General features: G+C 34.2%; 1 protein-coding gene and 1 long non-coding RNA gene across 2 annotated transcripts in view; one reads left to right on the top strand and one right to left on the bottom strand.

The window, feature by feature from the left end:
• The window catches only part of LRP1B (LDL receptor related protein 1B), a 1,946,873-nt gene that overhangs the window by 1,346,610 nt on the left and 575,505 nt on the right, over positions 1-24,758 (top strand). The window contains exon 35 of the mRNA XM_063790432.1: positions 20,393-20,542. Within this exon, the coding sequence (XP_063646502.1) occupies positions 20,393-20,542 (150 nt within the window). The remainder of the gene's footprint in view (positions 1-20,392; positions 20,543-24,758) is intronic.
• LOC129143408 (uncharacterized) lies at positions 17,587-22,927 on the bottom strand. Its single transcript, XR_008546783.2, has 2 exons — positions 22,769-22,927; positions 17,587-18,046 (listed from the first exon to the last, which is right to left on the bottom strand). It is a non-coding gene; the product is annotated as an uncharacterized LOC129143408 (long non-coding RNA).

Below are 24,758 nucleotides of genomic sequence, written 5' to 3'. Positions count from 1 at the left end.
GCTGTTTAGACACAGCTGACTTTCTTCTTGACAGTGGTAAAAGAGAACACTAACTGGCCAAGTCTTAGTAGTATCTAAGAGAGGAAAGAGCAAAGCTGAAATTGTAATTTAGATTTATGGCCAGGCGCGGGGGCTCACGCCTGTAATCTCAGCACTTTGGGAGGCCAAGGTGTGCAGATCACGAGGTCATGACATCCAGATCATCCTGGCTAAAATGGTGAAACCTCGTCTCTACTGAAAATACAAAAATTAGCTGAGAATGATGGCATGCGCCTGTAGTCCCAGCTACTCGAGAGGCTGAGGCAGGAGGATCGCTTGAACTCAGCAGGCAGAGGTTGCAATGAGCCGAGATCGTGCCACTGTACTCCAGCCTGATGACAGAGTGAGCGACTCCGTCTCAAAAAATAATAATAAAAATAAAAAACAGATGGTAATTGAGATTTTAAAGTCTGGTTTAAGGTAGGTCTTTCAAATGAAGGTATGGTTAGGATTGAGTAAGGATCATTATATAAAAATTTCAGACTGGTTAGAACAGCAAAAAGATTCTGAGGGGAAGTTGTTTGAAGAGCCTTAAGTTATAAAATGTTGTTTTATGCTTTTCTTGCTGAAGAGTTGATGAGTCTCTCAGGAAGATCTTGAAATAAACAATAGTATCGGCAACTTTTATCTTCCTGGGCAATAATTTCTTGGGCTAGTAATGTTATGTTATTAAAAACAGTAAAATAGTAAAGTCATGTTAGTGTAGACAATAAACTGTGCTTATGGTTTTGATTCTCATTTATAAAATTAAGCCTTTGTTTCAGGGATTTTTTTAACCCCTTTAAAACACATTAAACATAACCTTTGTAAAAAATTTGTACACTAACATGTTCGTTCACCAGCTGACTCTGAAAAACAGACCCACAATAGTCAGAGTTCTACCAGAGAAAGAAAGCCAATTATGGGTGTGTATATATGTATATACAGTAAGTCACCACTTAACATCATCAACATGTTCTTGGGAACTGTGACTTTAAAGCCAAAAGACATATAAAGAAAACAATTTCACCATAGACTCATTAATATAAACAAGAGCTGTTTCTAGAGCATATATCTGACAACAAAAACATTAATAAATTTCTAAATAAAGACCCAAAACACTTGTAATATTAAGCATTGAAATAAATGTGAGGCATACATACATTTAAGAAACACTAATAAAAACACGTAAGATTTTAACCAATTTTTGGGGAATCAGTGAGTGATGGTGGTCACAGTTGTGGTGGGCTAAACCAAGAAATAAATGTTTGCCAAGTGACAATGGTAAAGAACACCTCCTACTGCCACATAGTTTAAAACCAAACAATAACAAATATGGCAGGCTTGCTGAGTACTTTCATACCACATCATTGATTGTTGTGGATTTGTGTGATTATTGTGTACTTTACAAACTTTTATTTGACAATAATTTGTATTCATTCATTCATTCATTCTCTAACCCATTTATTCCAGTTTAAGGTCACAGGATTACTGAAGCTTATCCTGACAGCTCAGAGTACAAGGTGGGAACCAACACTGGAAAGGACACTATTTCATCACAGGGCACACTCATGCACACACATACCCTCACTTATATTGGGACAATCTTTTTCTAACTGATATATAATGATAATGCATGGTGTGGAATGCCTGTGATATTTTGATACATGCATATAATATGTAAAGATTAAATCAAGGAAATTGAGATATCCATTGCCTCAAATCTGTAACTTTTCTTTACATTGGGAACATCTCTTCTCTTCTAGCTATTTTGAACTAGACAATACATTATTGTTAACTGTAGTCATTCTACTGTGCTATCAAACACTAGATCTTATTCTTTCTAACTGTACTTTTGTACCGATTGTCCAAATTTTCTTCATTCCCCTACTCCTTTGTTCCTTCTCCAGCCTCTTGCAACCACCAATCAACTCTCTACCCACAAGAGATCTACTTTTTTAGCTTCCATATATGTGGGAGAACATGTGGTATTTGTCCTTCTGTGCCTCACCAATTTCTCTTAACATAATGACCTGACACTCCATGCATGTTGCCAATGACAGAATTTCATTCTTTTTTATGACTGAATAATATTCCATTGTGTATATGTACCTCATTTTGTTTATCCATCCAGCTAATGATAGACACTTATGATTATTGTAAATAGTGTTGCAATAGACATGCTAGGGCAGGTATCTCTTTATATACTACATTTCTTACTTTTGAATATATACTCAGCAGTGAGATTGCTGGATCATATGGTAGCTCTATTTTTAGTCTTTTGGAGAATCTTCATACTGTTTTCCATAGTGGCTGTACAGTCCCTCAGTATACATGGGGGATTGGTTCCAGGACCACCCACATATACCAAAATCCACACATACTCAGATTGTGGAGTCCACCCTGAAGGAGTGGGTACACAAAAAGTTGGCCCTCCAAATATGTGGGTTTTGCATCCTGTGAATACCCTGTATTTTCAATCTGTCCTTCTTTGAAAAAAAAATCACATATAAGTGAACCCATGCAGTTCAAACCATTGTCGATTGAAGGTCAACTGTATTAAATTACTTTCCCACCAACAACGTAGGAGTGTTCCCATGTCTGTACCTCCTCACTAGCTACTGTTACTTCTTGTCTTTTTGATAATAACCATTCCAACTGGGGTGAGGTGATATCCCATTGTAGTTTTGTGTGACATTACCCTGATGGTTAGTGATGTTAAACATTTTTTCATATATCTGTTGGCCAATTGTGTGTCTTTTTTTGAGACATGCCTACTCAGATCTTTTGCCCATTTTAAAATCACATTATTAGTTATTTTGCTATTGAATTGAGTTCCTTATATATTTTGGTTATTGATATCTTGTCAGATGGACAGTTTGTAAATATTTTCTTCCATTCTGTAGATTTGTTCTTCTCTTTGTTGATTGTTTCCTTTGCTGTGCAGAAACCTTTTTGTTTCATATAATCCCATTTGCTATTTTTGCTTTTGTTGCCTGTGCTTTTGAAAGTTTAGCCAAGGAATCATTGCCCAGACCCATGTCCTGAAGTGTTGCCCAAATGTTTTCTTTCAGTAGTTTAATAGTTTTACATCTTAGATTCAAGCTTTAATTCATTTTGATTTGACTTTTATATATGGCAAGAGATAGGAATCTAGTCTCATTCTTCTGCATAGGGATATCTAGTTTTCCCAGCACTATTTATTGAAGATATTGTCCTTTCTACCATGTATGTTCATGGTGCCTTTGTCAAAAATGTATTGGCTGTAAGTGTATGGATTTATTTCTGAGTTCTCTAGCGTGTTCCATTGTTCTCTATGTCTGTTTTTATATCGCACCATGCCATTTTGTTTACTATGTCTTTGTACTACATTTTGAAGTCAAGTAATGTGATGTCTCCGTCTTTATTTATTTATTTGTTTAGGATTGTTTTGGCTATTTGGGGTCTTTTGTGGCTCTGTAACATCATTGGTTTCTTGATAGAGATTGCATATAATCTGTGGGTAGCTTTGGGTAGTGTTGACATTTTACCAATTCTAATTGTTCTACTCCATGAGCATGGAATATCTTTGCTTATTTGTGTGTGTTCTTCAATTTCTTTCATCAGTAGTTTATTGTTTTCTTTGTAGGGATCTTTTATTTCTTTGGTTAAATTTATTTCTAGGCATTTTATATTTTTTGTAGCAATTTCATATGAGATTGTTTCTTAATCTCTTTTTCAGTTTGCTCACCATTGGCTGATATAAACGCCACTGATTATTGTGTGATAAATCCGGCAACATTATTGAATTTGTTTATCAGTTCTAATAGATTTTTGGTGGGGACTTTTGGTTTTCCTAAGTATAATATCATGCATCTTAAAACAAAAATAATTTGCCTTCTTCCTTTCTAGTTTGCTAGGACGTCCAGTACTATGTTAAAAATAAGTAGTAATAGAAACATCCTTGTCTTGTTCCAGAACTTAGAGGAAAAGCTCTCATTTTTTCTCCACTCAGTATGAAGTTAGCTTTGGATTTATTATATATGGCCTTCATTGTTTTGAGGTCTGATTCTTCTATACCCAGTTTGCTGAGAAGTATTTTTTATCATAAAGGGATGTTGAATTTTTTAAAATGCTTTTTCATCTAAGGAAATGATTATATGTCTTTTGTCCTTCATTCTGTTAATGTGATTTATCATATTTATTAATTTGCATAGGTTGGACCATCCTTGTATCACTGGAATAATTCCCACTTGATTGTGGTGAATAATCTTTTCAATATGTTGTCGAATTTGGTTTGTTAGTATTTTGTTGAAGATTTTTGCATCTATGTTTATTAGGGATATAGTTTTCCTAGTTTTTGTCATGTCTTTGGTTTTAACATCAGGGAAATGCTGGCCTCTTAGAATGAGTTTGGAAGTATTCCCTCCACTTCAAGTTTTATAAATACTTTGAGTAGAATTGGCATTAGTTCTTATTTAAATGTGTGGTATAATTTGCTAGTGAAGTCATCAGGTAGGTCCTGGGGTTTTTTTTTGATGGAGTATTTTTTATTCTCATTTAATCTCATTACTCAATACTGGTCTGTTTGGTTTTTCTATTTCTTCATGGTTCAGTCTTTGTAGGTTGTATGTATTCAGAAATTTATCCGTTTATTGTAGGTTTTCCAATTTGTTAGTGTTTAGTTGTTCGTAATAGTCCCTAATGATTATTTGTATTTATGTGGTATCAACTGTTATGTCTCCTTTTTTTGTTTCTGATTTTGTCTTTTCTTTCTTTTCCTTAATTAGTCTAGCTAAAGGTTTGTCAATTTTGTCTTTTAAAAAATAGCTTTTTATGTCATTTATCTTTTATATTATTTTTTATTCTCAATTGTATTTATTTCTGTTTGGATCCTTATCATTATTTTTCTTCTACTACTTTTGGGATTGGTTTATTCTTGCTTGTCTAGTTCCTTGAGTGCCTCATTGGGATGTTCATTTAAAATCTTTTAACTTTTTGATGTAGGTGTTCATTGCTGTAAACTTCCCTGATTTTGCTTTATAGCATAGTTTTGGTATGTTATGTTTCTAATTTTATTTGTTTCATGGAATTTTCAAAATTTCCTTCTTCATTTCTTCATTGACCCATTGATTATTCAGGAGCATGTTGTTTAATTGTCATGTGTTTGTATTGTTTCTAAGTTTCTCTTATTATTGAATTCTAGTTTTATTCCATTGTGGTCAGAGAGAAACTTGATAAAATTTTGACTTTTTTGAATTTGTTGAGACTTATTTTGTGGCCTCACATAGATCCTATTCTGGAAAATGTTCCATGTGCTGATGAGAAGAATGTACATTGTGTAGCTGTTGGACAAAATACTCTGTAAATGTCAGTTTGATTCATTTGGTCTAGAGTGTAGTTTAACATCACTGTTTCTTGGTTGATTTTCCATCTCAATGATCTGTCAATTACTGAGAGTGAGGTGTTAAATTCCTCCATTATTATTGTGTTACAGTCTCTCTCTCTCCCTTTAGATTTATTAATATTTGCTTTATATATTTCGGTGCCTTGGTGTTGGATGCATATATATTTACAATTGTTAAATCCTACTACTGAATTAATCTCTTTTTTATTATATGTTGACCTTCTTTGTCTCCTTTTAAGTTTGATTTAAAGTCTGTTTTATCTACTATAAGAATAGTTACTCTTGCTCTGCTTTTGATTTTTATTTACATGGGCTATCTTCTTCCATCTCTTCACTTTCAGCCGATGTGTGTCTTTTTATAGGTGAAATGAGTTTCTTACAAGCAGCATATAGCCTAAATAAAAAAGCCTGAATAAAAAATTATTCAGCTGCTTTGTGCCTTTTAAAAATTGGAGAATTTAATCTATTTACATTCAATATTATTTTTGATAAGTAAGGACTTACTACTGCCATTTTGTTACTTATTTTTGGAGTATTATGAATTTGTCTTTATACTTACTTTTAGCAATGAGTTTTAGACCTTCAATTATTTTCTTTTTGTATATTAGCATCTTTTCTTTGCATATTGAAGAATTCCCTTTAGAATTTTTTTTTGTAGGATGGATCTAGTGATTGCGAGTTCCCTCAGCTTTTGTTTGTGTGGGAAAGACTGTATTTCTCTTTCATGTTTGAAGGAAAGCTTTCTGGGTACAGTATTCTTGCTCAGCAGCTTTTTTCTTTCAGTAATTTAACTATGTCACCCCACTCTCTCCAGGCCTATATGGTTTCCATTGAGAAGTCTATTGCCAAGTGAATTGGAGCTCCTTTATGTGTTATTTGCTTCTTATCTCTTGATGCTTTTAGCATCCTTGCTTTGTCTTTAACCTTTCAGAACTTGATTATTATATGCTTTGGGATAGTCTTATTTGGGTTGAATCTGTTTGGTGATCTCTGATCTTCCTATAACTAGATATTTTTATCTTTAGGTTTGGTATGTTTTCTGTTATTATTTCTTTGAGTAAGTTTTCTACCCCTTGCTCTTTCTCAACTCCCTTATATGCTAATAACTCTTAGATTTACACTTTTGAGGTTATTCCCTATATCTTGCAGGTGTTCTTCATTTCTTTTTATTATTTTTCTTTTTTATCCTTTTACTGTATGTTTTCTGATAGCCTCTCTTTAAGCTTACTTATTTTTTTCTGCTTGATCCATTCTGCTGTTGCCTCTAGTACATTTTTTAGTTCAGGAAACTTGTTTCTCACTTCTAAGATTTCTGTTTGATTTTTAAAAATTATTACTTTATTATTCGTTACTTTCTCTGATAAGTTTCTGAATTGATTTTCCATGTTACCTGGGAGTTCAGTGAGTTTCTTCAGAACTACCATTTTGAATTCTTGATCTGAGAGCTCACAAATTGCTGTCTCACTAGGGTTAGTCACTGGCTCTTTGTTTTGTCCATTTGAGGAGGTCTTGGTTCCCTGTTTGCTGTAGTTTCTTATGGATGTATGTCTATAGCTTTTCATTGAAGGCCTTTACTTGTGTCTGGCTTGTGTTGGTTTTCTAGGGTATGTTTGCTTAGAGTTTCTTTGCAGTCACTTGTAAATCAACTTAATCCTAGATTGATGGCTTTTTTTGGGGGCATTAGATGGCATATTAATCCCAAATTTACCTTGGCTCTCACAGGTGTTCAGAACACTTCTGGTCCTGAATTGGAGTGGGGTTCCTAACGAGGATACCTTGGCTCTGTAGGAGACTGGCTGGGGCTTCATGCTCAGAATACTCATTGAGATTGCCTCCTATGGTGTGTTGCTGCTAAATAGCTACTTTTATTTGGTGTCCCCTTGGCTGAGATAAAGAACAGTGTTTCACAGGCTGAGGTTTCTAATCCCACCTCCCCTTTGTGTCTCTAGCTGCCCTCAGGGGTTTTCTCCCTACAGGCCCTCATGATTCTTCCTGTGGGTCCAGACAGTAATAGTTTTCTTAAAAGGGGATCCAAGATGCTAGGGAAGCTGGCTCTGCCTTGATCTCACTTTTTCCAGTGCAGAAACCATGAGTCTAGGAGGAATCATTCATGCATGGTGCCTGGCAGATTGGGGGAGGGGCATTATGAATCGAAAGGCCCATTTCTCTTACTGTCTGTTCAGAGTTTTTCACTTCTCTATGGCTTCAGGGATCATCTCAGTCTCAGACTTGAGTTCCTGGATATTGCTGGTGATCATCTTGGCACTGGATAATTATTTTTGGTTTTCTCTTGGGGAGAGTGAAGCCATCTGGCTTCTCTTCTGCAATTTTGATGGTGTCAGTCTCTTCAACTGGGGCAATTTAAACATGCCAATTAACCTAACATGCATATTTTTGGGATGTGGGATGAAACCAGAGCACTCAGAGAAAACCCACACAGACATGGGGAGAACAGGCAAACTCCATACAGATAGTGGCCCCAGATGGGAATCATTTTTTTCCCTTGTCAATGTTATACCAAAATGTTATTCAAGGACCTGATGTATATGTATACCTACATATATGTTATTTGTTGCAAAATTTTGACTTATGAGATCCTGAAAACTGGCTAGCCCTTAGGCAGGCTATCACTAAAGACATGCTTGACACTCTCAGGCAGGAGCTGAAGCTGAAGACGACAAAATGAGTTTCTTTGTCAGGGAAACCTCAATTCTGTTCATAAGGCCTTTCAACTGATTCAATCAGGACCATCCAGATTTTTGAGTATAATCTCCCTTACTTAAAGTCAACTGATTGCAGATAGTTATCACATCAGCAAAATACTTCCACAGCAACACCCAAGATAGTATTTGATTGAATGACTGGGTATCACAGCCTAGCCATGTTGACACATGAAAGTAATCATTACATGTTTTGAACACAAACCTTTCTGTAGTTTATCCACTGCCGTATATCCTTGCAAGTGTAGTAGCTGTGTTTATGTTGGTTCAAATGTTGATTTCCATAATTGTTTACCTATAATCTAAATACGAGCTCTGTTAAAGAAAAAAAAACAATTCCACAATTGATCCTTCTTTTTAAAATCTAAATTCATCAAAATACATGAATTTTGATTATGTTACTACTAATATTATACACAGCTACTAGCTTAATGCGTTAAATGCGTTATGTTGGGCACTGTGGATGATACAGAGGACTTTATGTAATACTGGCTTTGCAATGTTTACATCCCGATGGGAAGAAACCAAAACAAAACATAAGGAACATGGTGAAGATCCACATGTTGGTTTGTATGCATGTGGGAGTCTTGAAGAAAAAACTAAAAAAAAAGTACTTCCTATAATGTGCCAGTTACTGGGAGACAACATGACCAAAAGTGATATGAACAGTTTCTTCAAGGAGTTTAGAATCTAAAAGGAAGTGCAGTGTGACCGAAACTTCCCACTCCAGCCATATTTCCCTTCTTTGATATTCTCCCAATTTTTAGGCTCTTTTCACTAATATTACATTTTAACAAGTTATTTCTTTGCCCAGAAATGTCTCCTATCTCTTCTTAGTTTAGTTCACTCACTCCTATCTAATAAGCCAAGTGTTGTTTTCCAAGAACCCTTCCCTGACCTCTGTGACCAGGCTGAATTCTTCTAAAACAGACACTTTTAGGACTGTATTTTACTTTTTAGCTCTGTTATCTTTTAAATTTTTAATTTGTTTGTTGAATATATGATTACCTACTGCCTCATCAACTAAAAGAGAAGCACCACAAAGCTAGGGACCGTATCTGCTTTATTTACTATTATATCCTCAACGTATAGCACAATTTTGGCACATAAGTAGATTTTCAATAAATATTTGTGGAGTGAATACTGTTTCCTGTCCTATAGCAAGAGTCTCTACAGGATTGACTAAACCTAAGATTTATTGATATGTCTCAGTTGAGTAAGATTAATTTGTGAATGTGTGATATTTAGAAAGAATATTTCCACTGGAAGTGCATACTTGGTGACCTGGATATGGATTCATGTTGCATTTCATTTGATGTATCCAAGGAATAAAAAACATATTAAGTGCTCCCAGATTTATATTTATACCATTATTTTCTCAAATATAGGGTACAAATATTATGTATATGCACCTGGGTTGCTATGTAAGTACATGACTAGCTAGGAAGAAAAAGTTGGAAATGTTACACTTCTAAATTTTCTTCTCCACTTATTGCTCTTGCTTTTTCTCTAGCTTATCCTGTCTAACCCTGTGGCCACTGGGCTCTCATTAGCACCTCAATGACAGATTTCTCATAAAATTAAAGAACAGGCAAAAATAAATATAGTCATCTACTTATTGACAAATCTTCTTAGCACAGGGAATAAAGATGAAATCAAAAAATTTTTACAGTAATCCCTCATTTATTTCAACCCTATTAATTATAATTTTTGATCTATCCCAAAAGGCCTCATATAGATTAAACCAGACTGAAAGTACAGTGCATAGTAACTTTTTTTAAAAAAAGAGTATTTTCACTGTGCGTGCCTCAACCATTTTCTTAAAATATATTTAATAGCTTATGTTTCTTACTAATTAAGAGAAAATACTAAAGAATTTCAGATTATTGTGTTTTCTATTTTTTTTTATTTTTTTAAATTCCTTTTGCTATTTTTTTAACTTTTGTTTTAGGTTCAGAGGTACATGTTAAGGTTTGTTACATAGGTAAACTCATGTCATTGAGGTTTGTTGTTCAGATCATTTCATCACCCAGGTATTAAACCTAGTACTTAATAGCTATTTTTTTCTGCTCCTCTCCCACCCTCCTCCCACCTTCCACCCTCAAGTAGAATCCAGTGTCCGTTGTTCCCTTCTTTGTGGTCATGAGTTCACATCATTCAGCTTTCACTTATAAGTGAGAACATGTGTTATTTGGTTTTCTGTTCCTGTAGTAGTTTGCTAAGGATAATATTTTACTTTTTTTTTTGTCTTTCTGAATAATTTAAAACTGCTATGCAAATAATTGGATAAAATATTTCTGTGTTTTATATATAAACTATATTTAAACTATATATATAAACTATATTTAATATAGAATCAAAGTTGTTTCACAAGGAAACACTTGACATCATAGGATATTTGAAATACTCTAAGTAGTCCATGTCATTGTAACACCACTTTAAAAGATTCCTTCAGAACTGTTCCACTGAGTGATTTCTAAAATGGAATTTTACAGTACAGTGAATGGATATATGAATGTGTGAAAAAATAAATACAAACCTATTGTTGCTGGCATACATGATCATTACACCATGAAATACTTAAATACATAGGGCATTAATCACTGCATTATTTACTCATTGTAATTTCATTTACTTATTGCAAGCAATTATTGTAATTATTATTTAATGATGAGTCTGTGTGAGCTCTGGCTCAAACTGCCTACAGTATTCCTTAAATTTCAGTGAAGAAAATTAAACAATTAAGAAGAGCCACTGTTCAAATGAATTTCTTCTCGTGCATATTGTTGTCGGATTATACATTTTATTTTTTTTTCCAGAATGTGAGGAGAAAACACTATATTCTGCCTGGTAAAAATGGAGCAGCATCAATTAGCTCATAGCAATTACTACTTAACACCCTTTATAGTACCTGTATTCTCATCATGAGGCCACACCTTTGTGTCTGCATGCACTTATTGAGATCTTTCATATGGTTTCATATGGTAGAACCATGATCACTCTGGCAACAAAAATAATATAATCATAGTGACTACTTTTTAAGCACTTGCAATATGTCAGCCCCTTTCAAAATGCTTTGCATTAATCATCTCATAACAATTATTTCTGGAAGAAGTTCTTTTTCTTCCTTTATAGATTCAGAAACTGAGTCTTGTCGAAAGAAGGTAGTCTACGATGAAAGCTGGGTTTAAAATCCAAGTTTATTTGCTTCTAAAACCATATGAAATCTTAACCATTATGCTGTGCCCAGAGAGGCTGATTTCATATAGTAATTACTTAACCTCAGCAAAGATAAGGGAATAAAGCTGATACTTTTCAAGCATGGAATGTGGGAAAGGGAAAAATCCAGAACTGGCTTACTCCTAAGAAATGTGGACCCAGTTAGGACACAGCAGTTGACTTTTCTAAGCAGCCAGGAGTATCCAAGAACCAATTTCACCTCTTAGCCAATTGTGCCTCACAATCAATTATTTCTGAATCTTTAATTGCTTTGAAATGGCAATGCCACTGATACACTAGACTTTCTAGTTTGAGGAATTGTTTTTATATTGTAATTCACTGACTTCGCTTGCTTGTTTGCTGTTAAATCCACATGTGACATACTTAAAATAGAAGTGTATCATAATCATATGAAAATGCTCAACTTGGCATTTTATGAGTATGTGTCACTAAAGACTGAGTAATTGCAGCCTTCAGGCAATTTAGGCTGAATAACTTTGTTTCTGTTCAATACAAATCAACATCAGCATTCCAGTTATCCATTGTTGAGCTAAATATTCTCAATTAAGATGTATTGCTCAGTCTTGGATATATTAAATGCTTAGAGCAGTTTACATATCAGAAGATTTTACTTTACTGATGACAGTGATTTCTATGTTTAAAATGCCCTTATATTATGAATTTTATCCCTTAAGCCTCATATAAAGGAACTTGGCTTGTCAATCAACATTACCCTTCATGGATATTCTTAGGAATCTTGTGTACTATATATTTTTATTTCTTTGATGTTTCCCCTTTATTCTTTTTTTTTCTTTTTTTTCTTTTTTTTTTTTTTTGAGACAGAGTCTCACTCTGTCGCCCAGGCCGGAGTGCAGTGGCGCAACTTGTCTCACTGCAACTTCTGCCTCCCAGATTCAAGCAATTCTCCTGCCTTAGCCTCCTGAGTGGCTAATTTTGTATTTTTTGTAGAGATGGGGTTTCACCATATTGGCCAGACTGGTCTTGAACTCCTGACCTCGTCATCTACCCGCCTCAGCCTCACAAAGTGCTGGGATTATAGACGTGAGCCATGGTGCCCGGCCTCCCCTTTATTTTCAATGTAATCCCAATTGAAAGTTATTTGTTTACTTAAACTTGCAGTACATCTTCTTGAAATCTACCAGGCATTTTCTATTACTTTATTCCAACTCATACACTGTATGAAGTAGAGTGTGAATTATATTCATAGATAACATTCTGAAGCACTTTTTCCCACATCAAAATAAAATAAGGAACCTCAGTTTTTAGAAGTAAATTTTTTTTAAAAAATCTTGGATATGTTTCCTTGTTCAATATTATGCATTTCTGTTATTGGTATATACTTATTATTCAGCACAATCACTTTTATTGTGTAAGAAGCACATTCCATTTAAGACTGCACATCTGAAAAGAAATATTACAAATAGGTTACAAAGAAGCTGGAGGAGTTGACAAACTAAGATTATAATTACACATGCTAACACGCACAAATAATTTAAATATATTACATTTTCATCTGATTATTCATTTACTCATTTAATTCAAATGTTATTAAATTGGAGGTGCGGGGGAGGTAATTTTTTAAAAAGGTTATGAAGTGTACACTATGTACTAGACCCTAAAAATAAAACCTGGTACCATCCTCCAGGAGGACATAGTTCAGTGAAGGAAAAAAATCACTGATAATTAAAAGCCATTTGAATGAGATTTTTAGTAGAGTTAAACAAAACAAAAACACTCAATGTTTTTCATGAGTACTGTGCTCATCATACAGTTAAGTAGACACTGAAAATAAACAACCAATATTTTGCAGGGAGGAAAATTAGAAAAAAGAATTGTAACCAAATTGATAATATTTTGAAATTGCTACAGGATCTTGAAAAAAAATACTTTTTTTTTTTTTTTTTTTTTTTTTAAAGAAGCAACAGAAAGAGGAGGGGCTTTCCTTAGTATCAGCAGAAAAGAAAAGCAGGCATAAAAGGCATAAAAGAGGATGATATGTGTACAAAACTGAATTTTTCTATATGCATAGCAAATCTAACATAAGGAAATATTTAGCATTGTGTTGTCAGGAACTACCGTTTAAAAATATTTAAGTGACACAATCCAGTGCTTTAAAAATATTTTGTTCTATTTTACTTATCAAGCTATAAAATATAGTTTTGGAAAATTATAAAACTATAGGTATTAAAGCTTTTAAAATGCTTTTAAAAGAAAACACTTAAAAAATAATTTCGTTGATTCTGGTTTTTCCTCTATTTCTGTGTGTGTTATTTTCACAAGACACATAAGATTTGCTACTCATCGAGGGCTCGGGATATGGATAAACTGTCTGAGGCAAAATGAGTTATGTTAGGAAGGACGGAGGAAATGTTGAAATCTTACCTTGAATAGGATAAGTAGTAAGGGATCAGTTGACTACTTTAGCCCTGTAACTGACAGGGTGAAATGAAAAGGGTAATTTCCAGGAAGGATTTAGATCATGTTAAGATAAAGGCAGTATACTCAACTAGTTGTTGAATAATGTGCTTTTAAAAAAATTAATGTAGGCCAGGCGTGGTGGCTGATGCCTGTAATTCCAGTACTTTGGGAGGCTGAGCCAGGCGGATCACTTTAGGCCAGGAGTTCAAGACTAGCCTGGCCAACGTGGCAAAGCCTGTCTCTACAAAAAATATTTAATACAAAAAATTAGCAGGGCGGTACGGGAGGCTGAAGCAAGAGAATCGCTTGAGCCCAGGAGGCAGAGGTTGCAGTCAGCCAAGGTCATGCCACTGCACTCCAGCCTGGGCGACAGAGCGAGACTCTGTCTTGAAAAAATAATAGTAATTTAAAGGTTTATATGGACATTATTGTGTGAAGATTAGTTTTTACTTCTCTGAGTTAAATTCCCAGGAATGCAATACTGGGTCATATTGCATTAGTGTGCCCAATTTTATAAGAAAATGTCAAATTGTTTCCTAGAGTGGTTTTACCATTTTACATTACCACTAACAATGTGTATCAGTTATCCAGTTCTCTGTATCCTTGTTGGCATTTAGTGTTCTCACTGCTTTTTTATTTTAGCTATTGTAATAGACATATAGTGTATCTTATTGTCACTTAAAAACACTTTTATTTCTTCTAGACTTTAGGTTGTTTATAACAATTTTCATTTTAATTTGCATTTTCCTATGATATTGAACATCTTTTTATGTGTTTATTTGCCATTTGTATATATTATTCCGTGAAATATTTCTTCTCTGTTCTTCTCTGTTTTCTTTTCTGTGAAGTTTTCTTCTCTGTTCTAGTCATCATGCTCCGTGTCTTTTGCCCATTTTTGAATTGCATTTTTTTTAACTATTGAGTTTTGAAAGTTCTTTTGTTGATACTTACCTTTTGTTGGATGCATGGATTGCAAATATTTACTCCCAGACTAAATCATGTCTTTTATTACTTTTCACAGACCAAAAGTTTCTAATTTTGATGTGCTTGTTTTATAATTGAAAGAATATTGTGATTATGAGTGAAGTACAAAATCTCAACATTTTTAGTAATTAGATTTTCTCCAAATTATCAGTTGTGAGATTACCAGAGAGATGGTTGCAAGCTTTAGAATAGAGCCTTAGCTTGAAAGGAAAATATAAACATTTATACCACTCATAAATATAGCTAACATTTATTTCATGCTTTCCATGTGTCAGACACAATTGTATGAGGCATTATTCTTATCATTACCACCTCACAATGGTGGAGCAGCCAGGACAAGGCTGCCAGAAATACTTAGACAAGGCAACTGAAGGCTAACACCTTAGATTTGTGTTCACTTCACAGAGAAGCCAGGGATGGAACAGACAAAGTGCTTGGGTTTCCTCAGCACATTCTCTTTTTTTTTTTTTTTTTTTTTGAGACAGAGTATCGCTCTGTTGCCCAGGCTGGAGTGCAGTGGCATGATTTCAGCTCACTGCAACCTCCACCTCCTGGGTTCAAGCGATTCTCCTGCCTCAGCCTCCCGAGTAGCTAGAACTACAGGCGTGTTGACACCACACCTGGATAATTTTTTTTGTGTTTTTAGTAGAGATGGAGTTTTGCCATGTTGGCCAGGCTGGTCTCAACATCTTAACTGAAAGTAATCCGCCCGTCTTGGCCTCCCAAAGTGCTGGGATTACAGGCATGAGCCACAGTGCCCAGCCAGCACATCCATTCTTCACCCAGCAAAACCCAAATATTCTCAGGATGGATAAAGCATTTCTTGAGATAGCCTAATAGTGAATCCTTCTCCATGTAATAACTAGCCTCCATCAGAGCTAAAGTTTTAATGTTTCCAAAACAGTTCTGCCCCAGGAATAGGAATAGTGATGCCATTTCTGATGAAGCCTGAAAAAATGTTCATTTTGGGGTATTTAGAATATTATAATTCTTCTACAGGTATAGCATGTGATGTAACTTATTGGTATTTCTCTATGTTTTCTGTGTTTACTGTGTTCAATGGTCAGTTTCTAAAACTTTCACAGTCCCAGAAGCAGAAGGAGTTGTTTTCTACTGTCTGAAGTTAGTGCCAGAAAAAGAATATTTAGAAGATTTTGATTATATTTATTATACCTATGTAGAGGCCTGGAAGTTAATCCTCTACATTTTAATATTCATAGTGTGTCTATTTCCCATATCTACATCTCTACCATTCCCCTGTCTCCAAAGGTTTCACCATTGTGATACTCTTTCCAGCAAAATTTAAAAGGCCCAGTTGAATTTACTAAAATATTACATTTGAAAGCTTATAAAAATATGCAATGTTTAACACAATTTTTTTTAAATTGTATATCACAAAATTACCTGCAGAGATATTTTAAAAATACTGAGGCCCAGGACCAGCCCAAACCAATTAAACTGAAATTTTGTGGACTGGGGCTCTGGGATCAATATTTTAAAATAACTTTCCAGATAATTAAAATTCTCAGCTAGGGATAAGAATTTTGAGGTTAAATTTGCTAAGTGATGGAAATGTATTAAAAATATCTATTGAAAGCCTTAATTCTTAATTTTTTAAATTCCTTTTTTATACTTTTGCAATTTTTTAACTCCATACTGCATAGTATATTTATTTAATTTTGAGCCACTTAGAAAACAAATGAGACACATAAAATGAACTGCCTAGTCTTAATTGTAACAACACTTAAAACTTAACAAACTTAATTTTTTCAGTAATATATGAAATACTGTATGTAGGTAAATTACATTATTTTAAAAATATTTAGTTTCTTACATTAATATGTAGAATATTTCTATTATGAGAGAAATTACATAATTTTTGCAATTTTCATTGTCTCAGTAACAATTAAACTGGCCTATTTAAATCAAAATGTTCAAATAAAGTAATATATAAAGGAAAATTCGGGACTGATAATAAGGAATGTTAGAATTAAAGCATATGGATTAGCTGTATTTTTATAAAAATAGAAAAGATAAGTAAAAAGATAAATTTTTCTTTTCATAAATTTTTTTCTCAATTTAAATAGTGACTTATTTTTTTCGTATACTTATTATGTTATTGGATCTAGATTTCCTCTTTTGATAGCCAGATTCAGATGATTTCAAAAATTAGTTAAATATGTCTTATAAAAATGAGACTGTATTACAATTGATACATTCTTCAGACAGATTCTATATAGCCTTTGAAGATTTTCAAATTTAAGTCACCCATTCTGAGGATCCTTTCATACAGACATAATTATATTTCTTTGCATAAGTTCCAGGACAGTTTTATAAATATGCTCACATTTGACTGTTTTCTCATGGGTATTGATTTAGCATTCTGACATCACTGAGTAGTTTTAATTGCATTAAACAATTATTTGTTCACTGCCTAGTGATTCATTTTTTTAAATATTAGCACAACAGAGAACTGATTCAGAAATTATTCCAGCATCATGTATACCAATTAATCATTTAGTGTTGTTGGGACTTTAGTGAATGATAATAACAAAATGAAAAATCTTATGATGCAAAAACATTTGCATTAATAAACTTCAGAGATATGTATTATACTTCTATGTGTATCTATATTATGAATATAAAGCATATGTCACCAGTTTTTAAAATTCACAATAGGATTTGTAAAGCATTGCAATTGTATTTTATGAACCTGAGAATAAATGCACCCAAGAACATTTAAGGGTTAAGCTAATATACTTAACAGGAAAGAAGATATATGGAGGGAGTTATGTGATATGCATCATATGCATACATATATATAGATATTAATATAGAAACTTTATTGTTTTTGTGAATCTTATAAATATTAATTTGAAGCTATTCAATATTAAAATTAATTTAAATATTTAAGTCATACTAAGTAGAGATGTTGAATCATTGCTCTTCCTCTATACTTGTTACAGTATCTGGATATAAGTAGTACATTAAAATATTCAGTTGGGGCCAGGTGCTGTGGTTCACGCCTGTAATCCCAGCACTTTGGGAGGCCGAGGCAGGTAGATCATGAGGTCAAGAGATCGAGACCATCCTGGCCAACATGGTGAAACCCCATCTCTACTAAAAATACAAAAATTAGCTGGGCGTGGTGGCACGTGCCTATAGTCCCAGCCACTTGGGAGGCTGAGGCAGGAGAATTGCTTGAACACGGGAGGTGGAGGTTGTAGTGAGCTGAGATCATGCCAGTTCACTCCAGCCTGGCAACACAGTGATACTCCGTCTGAAAAAAAAAAAAAAATTCAGTTGAGAAGATAACTAAACTTTTCTAGGCAGAACTCTTTGAAAACAAGCTATAGTTTCAAGATGGAATTAACTAAATAGTCTGCCATTCATTTGATGTTTATTAATTTTCTTGGCAATTCTAGTCATCATGCTAGACAGCAAATATAATAAGACGACTATGACAAAGCCTCTTTCCTCTAGGCACAGTCTAGAAGCAAAGATGTTGAATAATAGACTCTGGTGAACTCAGATCCAAAAAAAAAAAAGAGAGAGAGAGACAAAATTCTTCCCTCTGTGAAGCCCCCTCTTAACTAAATTGCTTGGCATTGTGTATTGCATTGATTTAGGAGGTTTTGTTTTATTTTGCTTAAACTTCCCATATACTCCCTAGCTTCTTCCCTCATTTTAGATGTAAACTTTATATTGTAGAATCACGTACATATGGAAGAGTAAACCATCCTAAATATATGGCTTGACAAATGTTGATTAAATGAGCTTGCCTATATAACCAGTGCCCAGATCAAGACACAGAATTTAGTTAGAAACACAGTAGCCCTGTGGCCAGTCATTACCTTACATTCCACACATGTCCTGACTCTGAGCATAAGCTAGCTTTACCTTGTTCCTATAGAATCATGCACTTACTAAAAGAAAAAGGAAAAAAAAAATAGAACTAGGCAAGGTGGCTCACACCTATAATTCCAGCAGCTCAGGAGGTTGAGGTGGGAGGATTGCTTGAGCCCAGGATTTCAAAGCTGCAGTGAGCTATGATTGTGCCACTGCATTCTAGCCTGGGCAACAGAGTGAGACCCCAACGCTCAGAAAAAAAAAAAAGAGGGTCTAATCCATAGAGATAAATGCATTTAACGATTCACATTCTTTGTCCTGGGAATCCCTGTAGTTGAGAATTATTAGGCTATATTTGACCTTTTCTCAGTGCACTTGAATCTGTGTGTCTCTTCAATCATCTGCCCTTCCTTCTTTTCATCTTTTTTTTTTTTTAAGGGAAGGAATTATTTGTGATTTGTTCACTTTATTCTCTGAGAGAGATCCCAGGAACAGTTGGTTGCATTGTGTGCTTGAGTATATGCCCACATGTACTTTTCCGTGAGTAGTTATGGATCACAGAAGGTCAACATGGTTCTACAGAATTATTGTTAAAATGTGGATACTGATTCTGCTGAGCATGCCAGTAGTTAAGCAGATGTGTGCCAAGGACCTTTAGCCAACAAAAAGTACCTACCCTGAGACCTCTGACAATGATGGCCACCACTGTAATATGTGAAGTTGCCCATAAAATACAATAAAGCCTAGCCTTACCTCCGTGACACACTGTGCCAGGTCGAGATTAGGGTCTTAAGTCATTGGCTTGATTCACTCACTTGCCAAATGGTTTATCTCCCCCATATCAACCACCAAATGAGCTCAATTTAATTCTGTACTTTGGTAAAATTACTATTTGCTGAAAATCTTCCATTTTTGGATTTACTTGAAGAGGGATGAAATCACCAATTTAAATCTGTAACTGCCTAAGTAAATTTTATGGAAAATAGATGAGTAATTATAAATTTCATCAGTTAAATTAGTATCCCAAATGAGTCATTACACATTAAAACTTTCTGAGGCAAAGTGGCATAATGAAGAGGGCAGGCACTCAATTTGGAAACAGAAACTTTCAAAAAATATCTGGAATGTCCACTAACTAGCTATGAACACAGATTTCTTATCTACTCTAGGTACTCTTTTTTGTATCTGTAAAATGGAGCTGTCATTTCTCTCAGTGGCACAGATTATGTTGGTAATCCATAGAGATAGCTGTTAAGTGCCTATAAAAGTATAACGTTTCTCTGTCAGTTGAAACTGTTTATGTTGGCTGGGTGCCATGGCTCATGCCTGTTATCTCAGCAGTTTGGGAGGCCAAGGTGACAGGATCCCTTGAGCCCAGGAGTTCAAGACCAGCCTGAGCAAAATAGTGAGCCCCTTTTATTTAAAAAAAAAATAATAAAAATTAGCTGGGCATAGTGGTGCACATTTGTAGTCCTAGCTCTGCAGGAGGCTGAGATGGGAGGATTGCATGAGCCTGGGAGTCTGAGGCTGCAGTGAGCTATAATTGCACTGCTGCACTCCAGTATAAATGACAGAGTGAGACCCTGTCTCTAAAAAATTAACAAAATAAAAAACCCAAAACAGCATATGTGTATTTCCCTGTTAGCCAGATCTTATTTGTAAAGACAAAAATCTGAACTTTCAACTTATTTTTTTTCCCCTCAAATCCGGTGATGCTAGATGGATATTACAATTTAAGTGGCTATCATTATGTCTAAGTCATAAAATTTAATTACAGGTCTATCGATAGACTATGTGGAAAACAAGCTTTATTGGATCAGTTCGGGGAATGGAACCATAAATAGATGCAACCTGGATGGTGGTAATTTAGAAGTAATCGAGTCAATGAAAGAAGAATTAACAAAAGCTACAGCCCTAACCATCATGGGTAAGTGAAATTATTCTATAGCTTGGTTGCTTTGTATTGATTGGGGGTTGATTTATTATGACCTGTTAAAAGCTTAGGAAAGTTACTGCTCCACTAACACCAGAACTATATTCAAATTGAACACTTCTATGAGGTTTTCTTCTCTTCCTTCTTTTCCTCTTTAGCAAACAGACTTATAAAATTATCCTGATCAGAAACTTAGTGTTAGCAATACTAACTTTACTGTTACTGATTCTTGGCTTACTATGACTTGTATTATTTTACAGTTGTTATTTTCTGTGTTCTACTACAGTCCTCTAAAGTCTAAGGGCCTAGTGCATTTGTCACAATAAAGTCAAACCTGGCTTATCTCCATTTAATAAAGAATAGCTTGATCCATAGATAGAATTCAAAAGACAAGACAACAGGGTCCATTTGACCAATGATTGAAATAATTTCCCATTGAATAATTCTTTTCAGTATTTTGGAGTGAGTAGAGATTTTACTTATTTGAGTGTTATTTCCATTCCTTTGATTCAATCTTCTAGGGAAACAAAGGTGCCAGGTAAGTAAAATGATTAGGAAGCTAAAAGGGAGGTATGGCTTCCATGGAGCAAATAATTAACCTCGACTATATTGGTATTAGAAGCTAATTTTTGAAATGTAAGTTTCAGTTTAAAAAGATAGTTTGAATTTTTCAAAAGATGTTAGGAGTGGATGCATAAAGAAGAACTCTTTGTTGAGGATGGCTGAGTTTTGATTTAGTGAATGGCTGGCTCTAAGCTGAAGTTTGTGGTAGGTGAGGGGTGTGAGGATTGGCTAATCTACAAAGAATTTCAGTAATTGCATTTGCGGTTACAGGATGATAATCAGAAAATTATTTAATATTTATAAGTCTGAATATTGTGATATATTCAGAATAATTTTTAAAAACATACAATTTATGAAAAGCCCATTTGAATACATTTTTACATTTATTTATATAGGTAAAAATTTATGCCTTTTAATTCTATATTCTAAATCTTTTAGCCATTTTACTATTTCTCAGGTTTGTGAGGTTTTTTTTTGATGTTGTTGTTGTTTTATTATTTTTTTGGTAATGAATTTTCATGAGTATATGTTAATAAGTAAACAGTTGTTAATTGAGACAGATTTGGAAATTCATTTTCTAGACAAAAAATATTTTTATCATCTTTGATTTTCAATTAAATTAAAAATATCTAGATGAAGGTGAACAAGGTTTAAATATTGCAAATTTTATTTAAGAATGAGTCTTCCTCTCTCTTGTGAAGGAAAGAGAATAAGAGATTGTTTTAACAAACCTTAAGTGTTAAGATGATCTCTATTTCAATTTTTATTATAGGGAAAAATATAGACATTAAAATATCTGCCTATATCACAAAGTTGTGAGAATCACTTGAAGTTCTAAATGAATGTACTTTTTGAAAAGTAGAGTTCTATGGAAATGTCAGAGTTGGCATCTGATGCCTATTAATTTGGTCCTTAAAACACTCTCTACGTTTCCCTAGTTGGGAATTTCCAGATATGTGATAGAATACTTCATCAGATGTTTAGTGGTTTTCATTTGCTTAAGCTTATTCTTAAACTACTGTCCTTCTGCTATACCTTTTAATTATATATTTTTTCTAAATTATTTCTTAGAATCAGTTTTTTTTAAATAGTTTTTCTTCAGATGAGAAATTTAAATGTGTAAAAGAGAAATCATTTTGTATTTAAGTCTCCAATTTGCTTTTGAGTCTTTGGGCAATTTCTGTGCTATTATATATAGAGCATTATATTGACATTCTTTTCATTGTATATATCCAGAAGTTACATATATATAAAACAAAAGGGTTGTACTTGACAAATAGGTTATTTTACAGTAGGAATTTATTGACAATTGTTTTATAGTGTCTATAAGATGACTTTTTTTAAAAAAACAGAATATATTACTCAGTATTAGAAAATGAACAATAATATTTTGTCTTATGAGTCTTTGTACATATTTTAAATAAAAATAAGCAGAGTTTAAATTCTGAAAGTAGTTGAGTAAGCTGCAACAGTCTCTAAATTATCACCCACATTATGTTTTCAAAAACTTCTTTCCAATGTACTTTATGAAACCCAAACTATCAAATAGCATAACTAAGGAACTCAGTAAATTAGAGGAAAGCTGTTAAAAATCTTGAATAATATTTCAAGGAAATTCAGTGACTTTTAAGGGAAAAAAAATAATAAAATTGTTACCTTGTAGAAATATTTAAGGCTTTATGAAGGTTTATTTCTGCTAATACTGCTGCTGACCGTGTTCTGAGTAGAAAATGAATACTAAACTAACAGAGCTCAATGCTGTAAATATAGTATCAAAAAATGGAGCAGGTATCTATCTTAGCAAAAAATAAAGATGTTAGGCTTGTTGACTGATAAATGGAAGAAGGAGAAAATTTGAATGAGATCATAATGCCCATATTGTGTCAATGCTGTGAATCTGTTATGACATCAGCTTTGTAGAGGAACCCCGCCTTGCAGAAATTAAAATTCTCTTAACAAGTAAATTGCTGTGTAAGTATGCCCCTTTTTGCCACTGTAATTTGAGTAGCTCTGAAACATAAAGAATAAATAAATAAAAAAAAAAAAAAAAAAAAAAAAAACCTCTTGGCCGGGCACGGTGGCTCACACCTGTAATCCCAGCACTTTGTGAGGCTGAGCCAGGCAGATCATGAGGTCAGGAGTTCAAGACCAGCGTGGTCAACATAGTGAAACCCTGTCTCTACTAAAAATACAAAAAATTAGCCAGTCATGGTAGCAGGTGCCTGTAATCCCAGCTACTTGGGAGGTGAGGCAGGAGAATCGCTTGAACCCGGGAGGTGGAGGTTGCAGTGAGCCGAGATTGCACCATTGCACTCTAGCCTGGGCAACAGTGCAAGACTCAGCTTCGAAACAAACAACAAAAAACCTCATAATGCCTCTACTGGCAATATGTTAACTGGACATATCAAAATACACCTAGCAGTCTGAGGATTTAAAATTTAAAGTACATCACCAAAGAGAATCAGGAGAAGAGTCTCTATAACATTTTCTGGCTTGGCTTTAAACTTACTCTTCTCCTCAGGGTTCTCCTTCTTTCAAAACCTCCACCCTTTCTCTTTGAGAAGAGAAAAAAAAAATGTGATGGCCTACTTGTGCTGAGGCTGAATACTATAGTCGTATAAAAAAAACAATGAAAAAGTAAAACACAGGAACCTCACCAATATCCAGGGGATTACCGAAGACTGCAGTTACAAATGTTTAAAAAGAAATTTGTCTACAGGGATCCTGAAATTACACATCCAGGGAACAAGTCATTGTACTATGAAGTGATTAGTATATACAAATGTATGATAGTTCCCCAAAGAGGCTACATAGGTGCTGAATGATAAGTAACTGAAAGTTTGTCTTTCACTAAAAAATTTAAGAGTAGTTTATACTAAAGCTATGTTAAAAAAAATCTCTTTGAACACTTTGCACAAGTTTTTAAACCTCAAGGATTATAAATTGGAACCACTCGAGGCTCTTAGTTTTACTTAGAAATAGTACCTAGATCAAAATAAAGCAATTATTTGATGACTCAGTCAAGACCTGTAAACCAAGATATGTTTCATAAACACTTTGCTATTTCTCCTTTTAATAATTAGAGCTTAGCTTTCTTCCCTTTGAGTGTGGGTACTGTCTCATTTTTAATTAAGAGTATAAGGCGGAAGTGATGATATGTGGCTTTGGGGACAAAGTCATAAAAAGCATGAGCTTCTTTGCCCTCTCTTGGATCACTGTCCTTAGGCAAAGCCAGCTGACATGTTATGAGGACACTCAAGCAGCCCAGTGGAGAAGTACACATGGGAAGAAAGGCAGTCAAGATTTTAGCACAAGCCAACAGCTATAAAGTAACCTCAAGGGAGACTCCAAACCAGAACCACCCACATGGCTGCTCCCAGATTCTAGACCCACAGAAACCATGTGAGACAATAAATGTTTTATGGTGCTAAGTTTTGTAGTCACTTTTTGCACTGCTATAGATATTAATTCATATGTTTACCCACAGGGCAGTCATTTATTTATGAATAGACTTAGAAGTTCAAATCTTAATAGAGTTAAGCAGGTTATGAATGAGTAAAGTATGTCAGGGGTGATAAAACCAAATAGCTCTAACATAAATGTTAAGTAGGATCTGAGTCTAGGCTGCAATATCTAAACTAGCTTG

Source organism: Pan troglodytes, chromosome 13, assembly GCF_028858775.2.
Source record: "Pan troglodytes isolate AG18354 chromosome 13, NHGRI_mPanTro3-v2.0_pri, whole genome shotgun sequence".
In the NCBI taxonomy this organism is placed as follows: Eukaryota; Metazoa; Chordata; class Mammalia; order Primates; family Hominidae; genus Pan; species Pan troglodytes.
The sequence above is the reverse complement of the archived record's forward strand: the minus strand, read 5'-3'. Positions and strand labels throughout refer to the sequence as shown.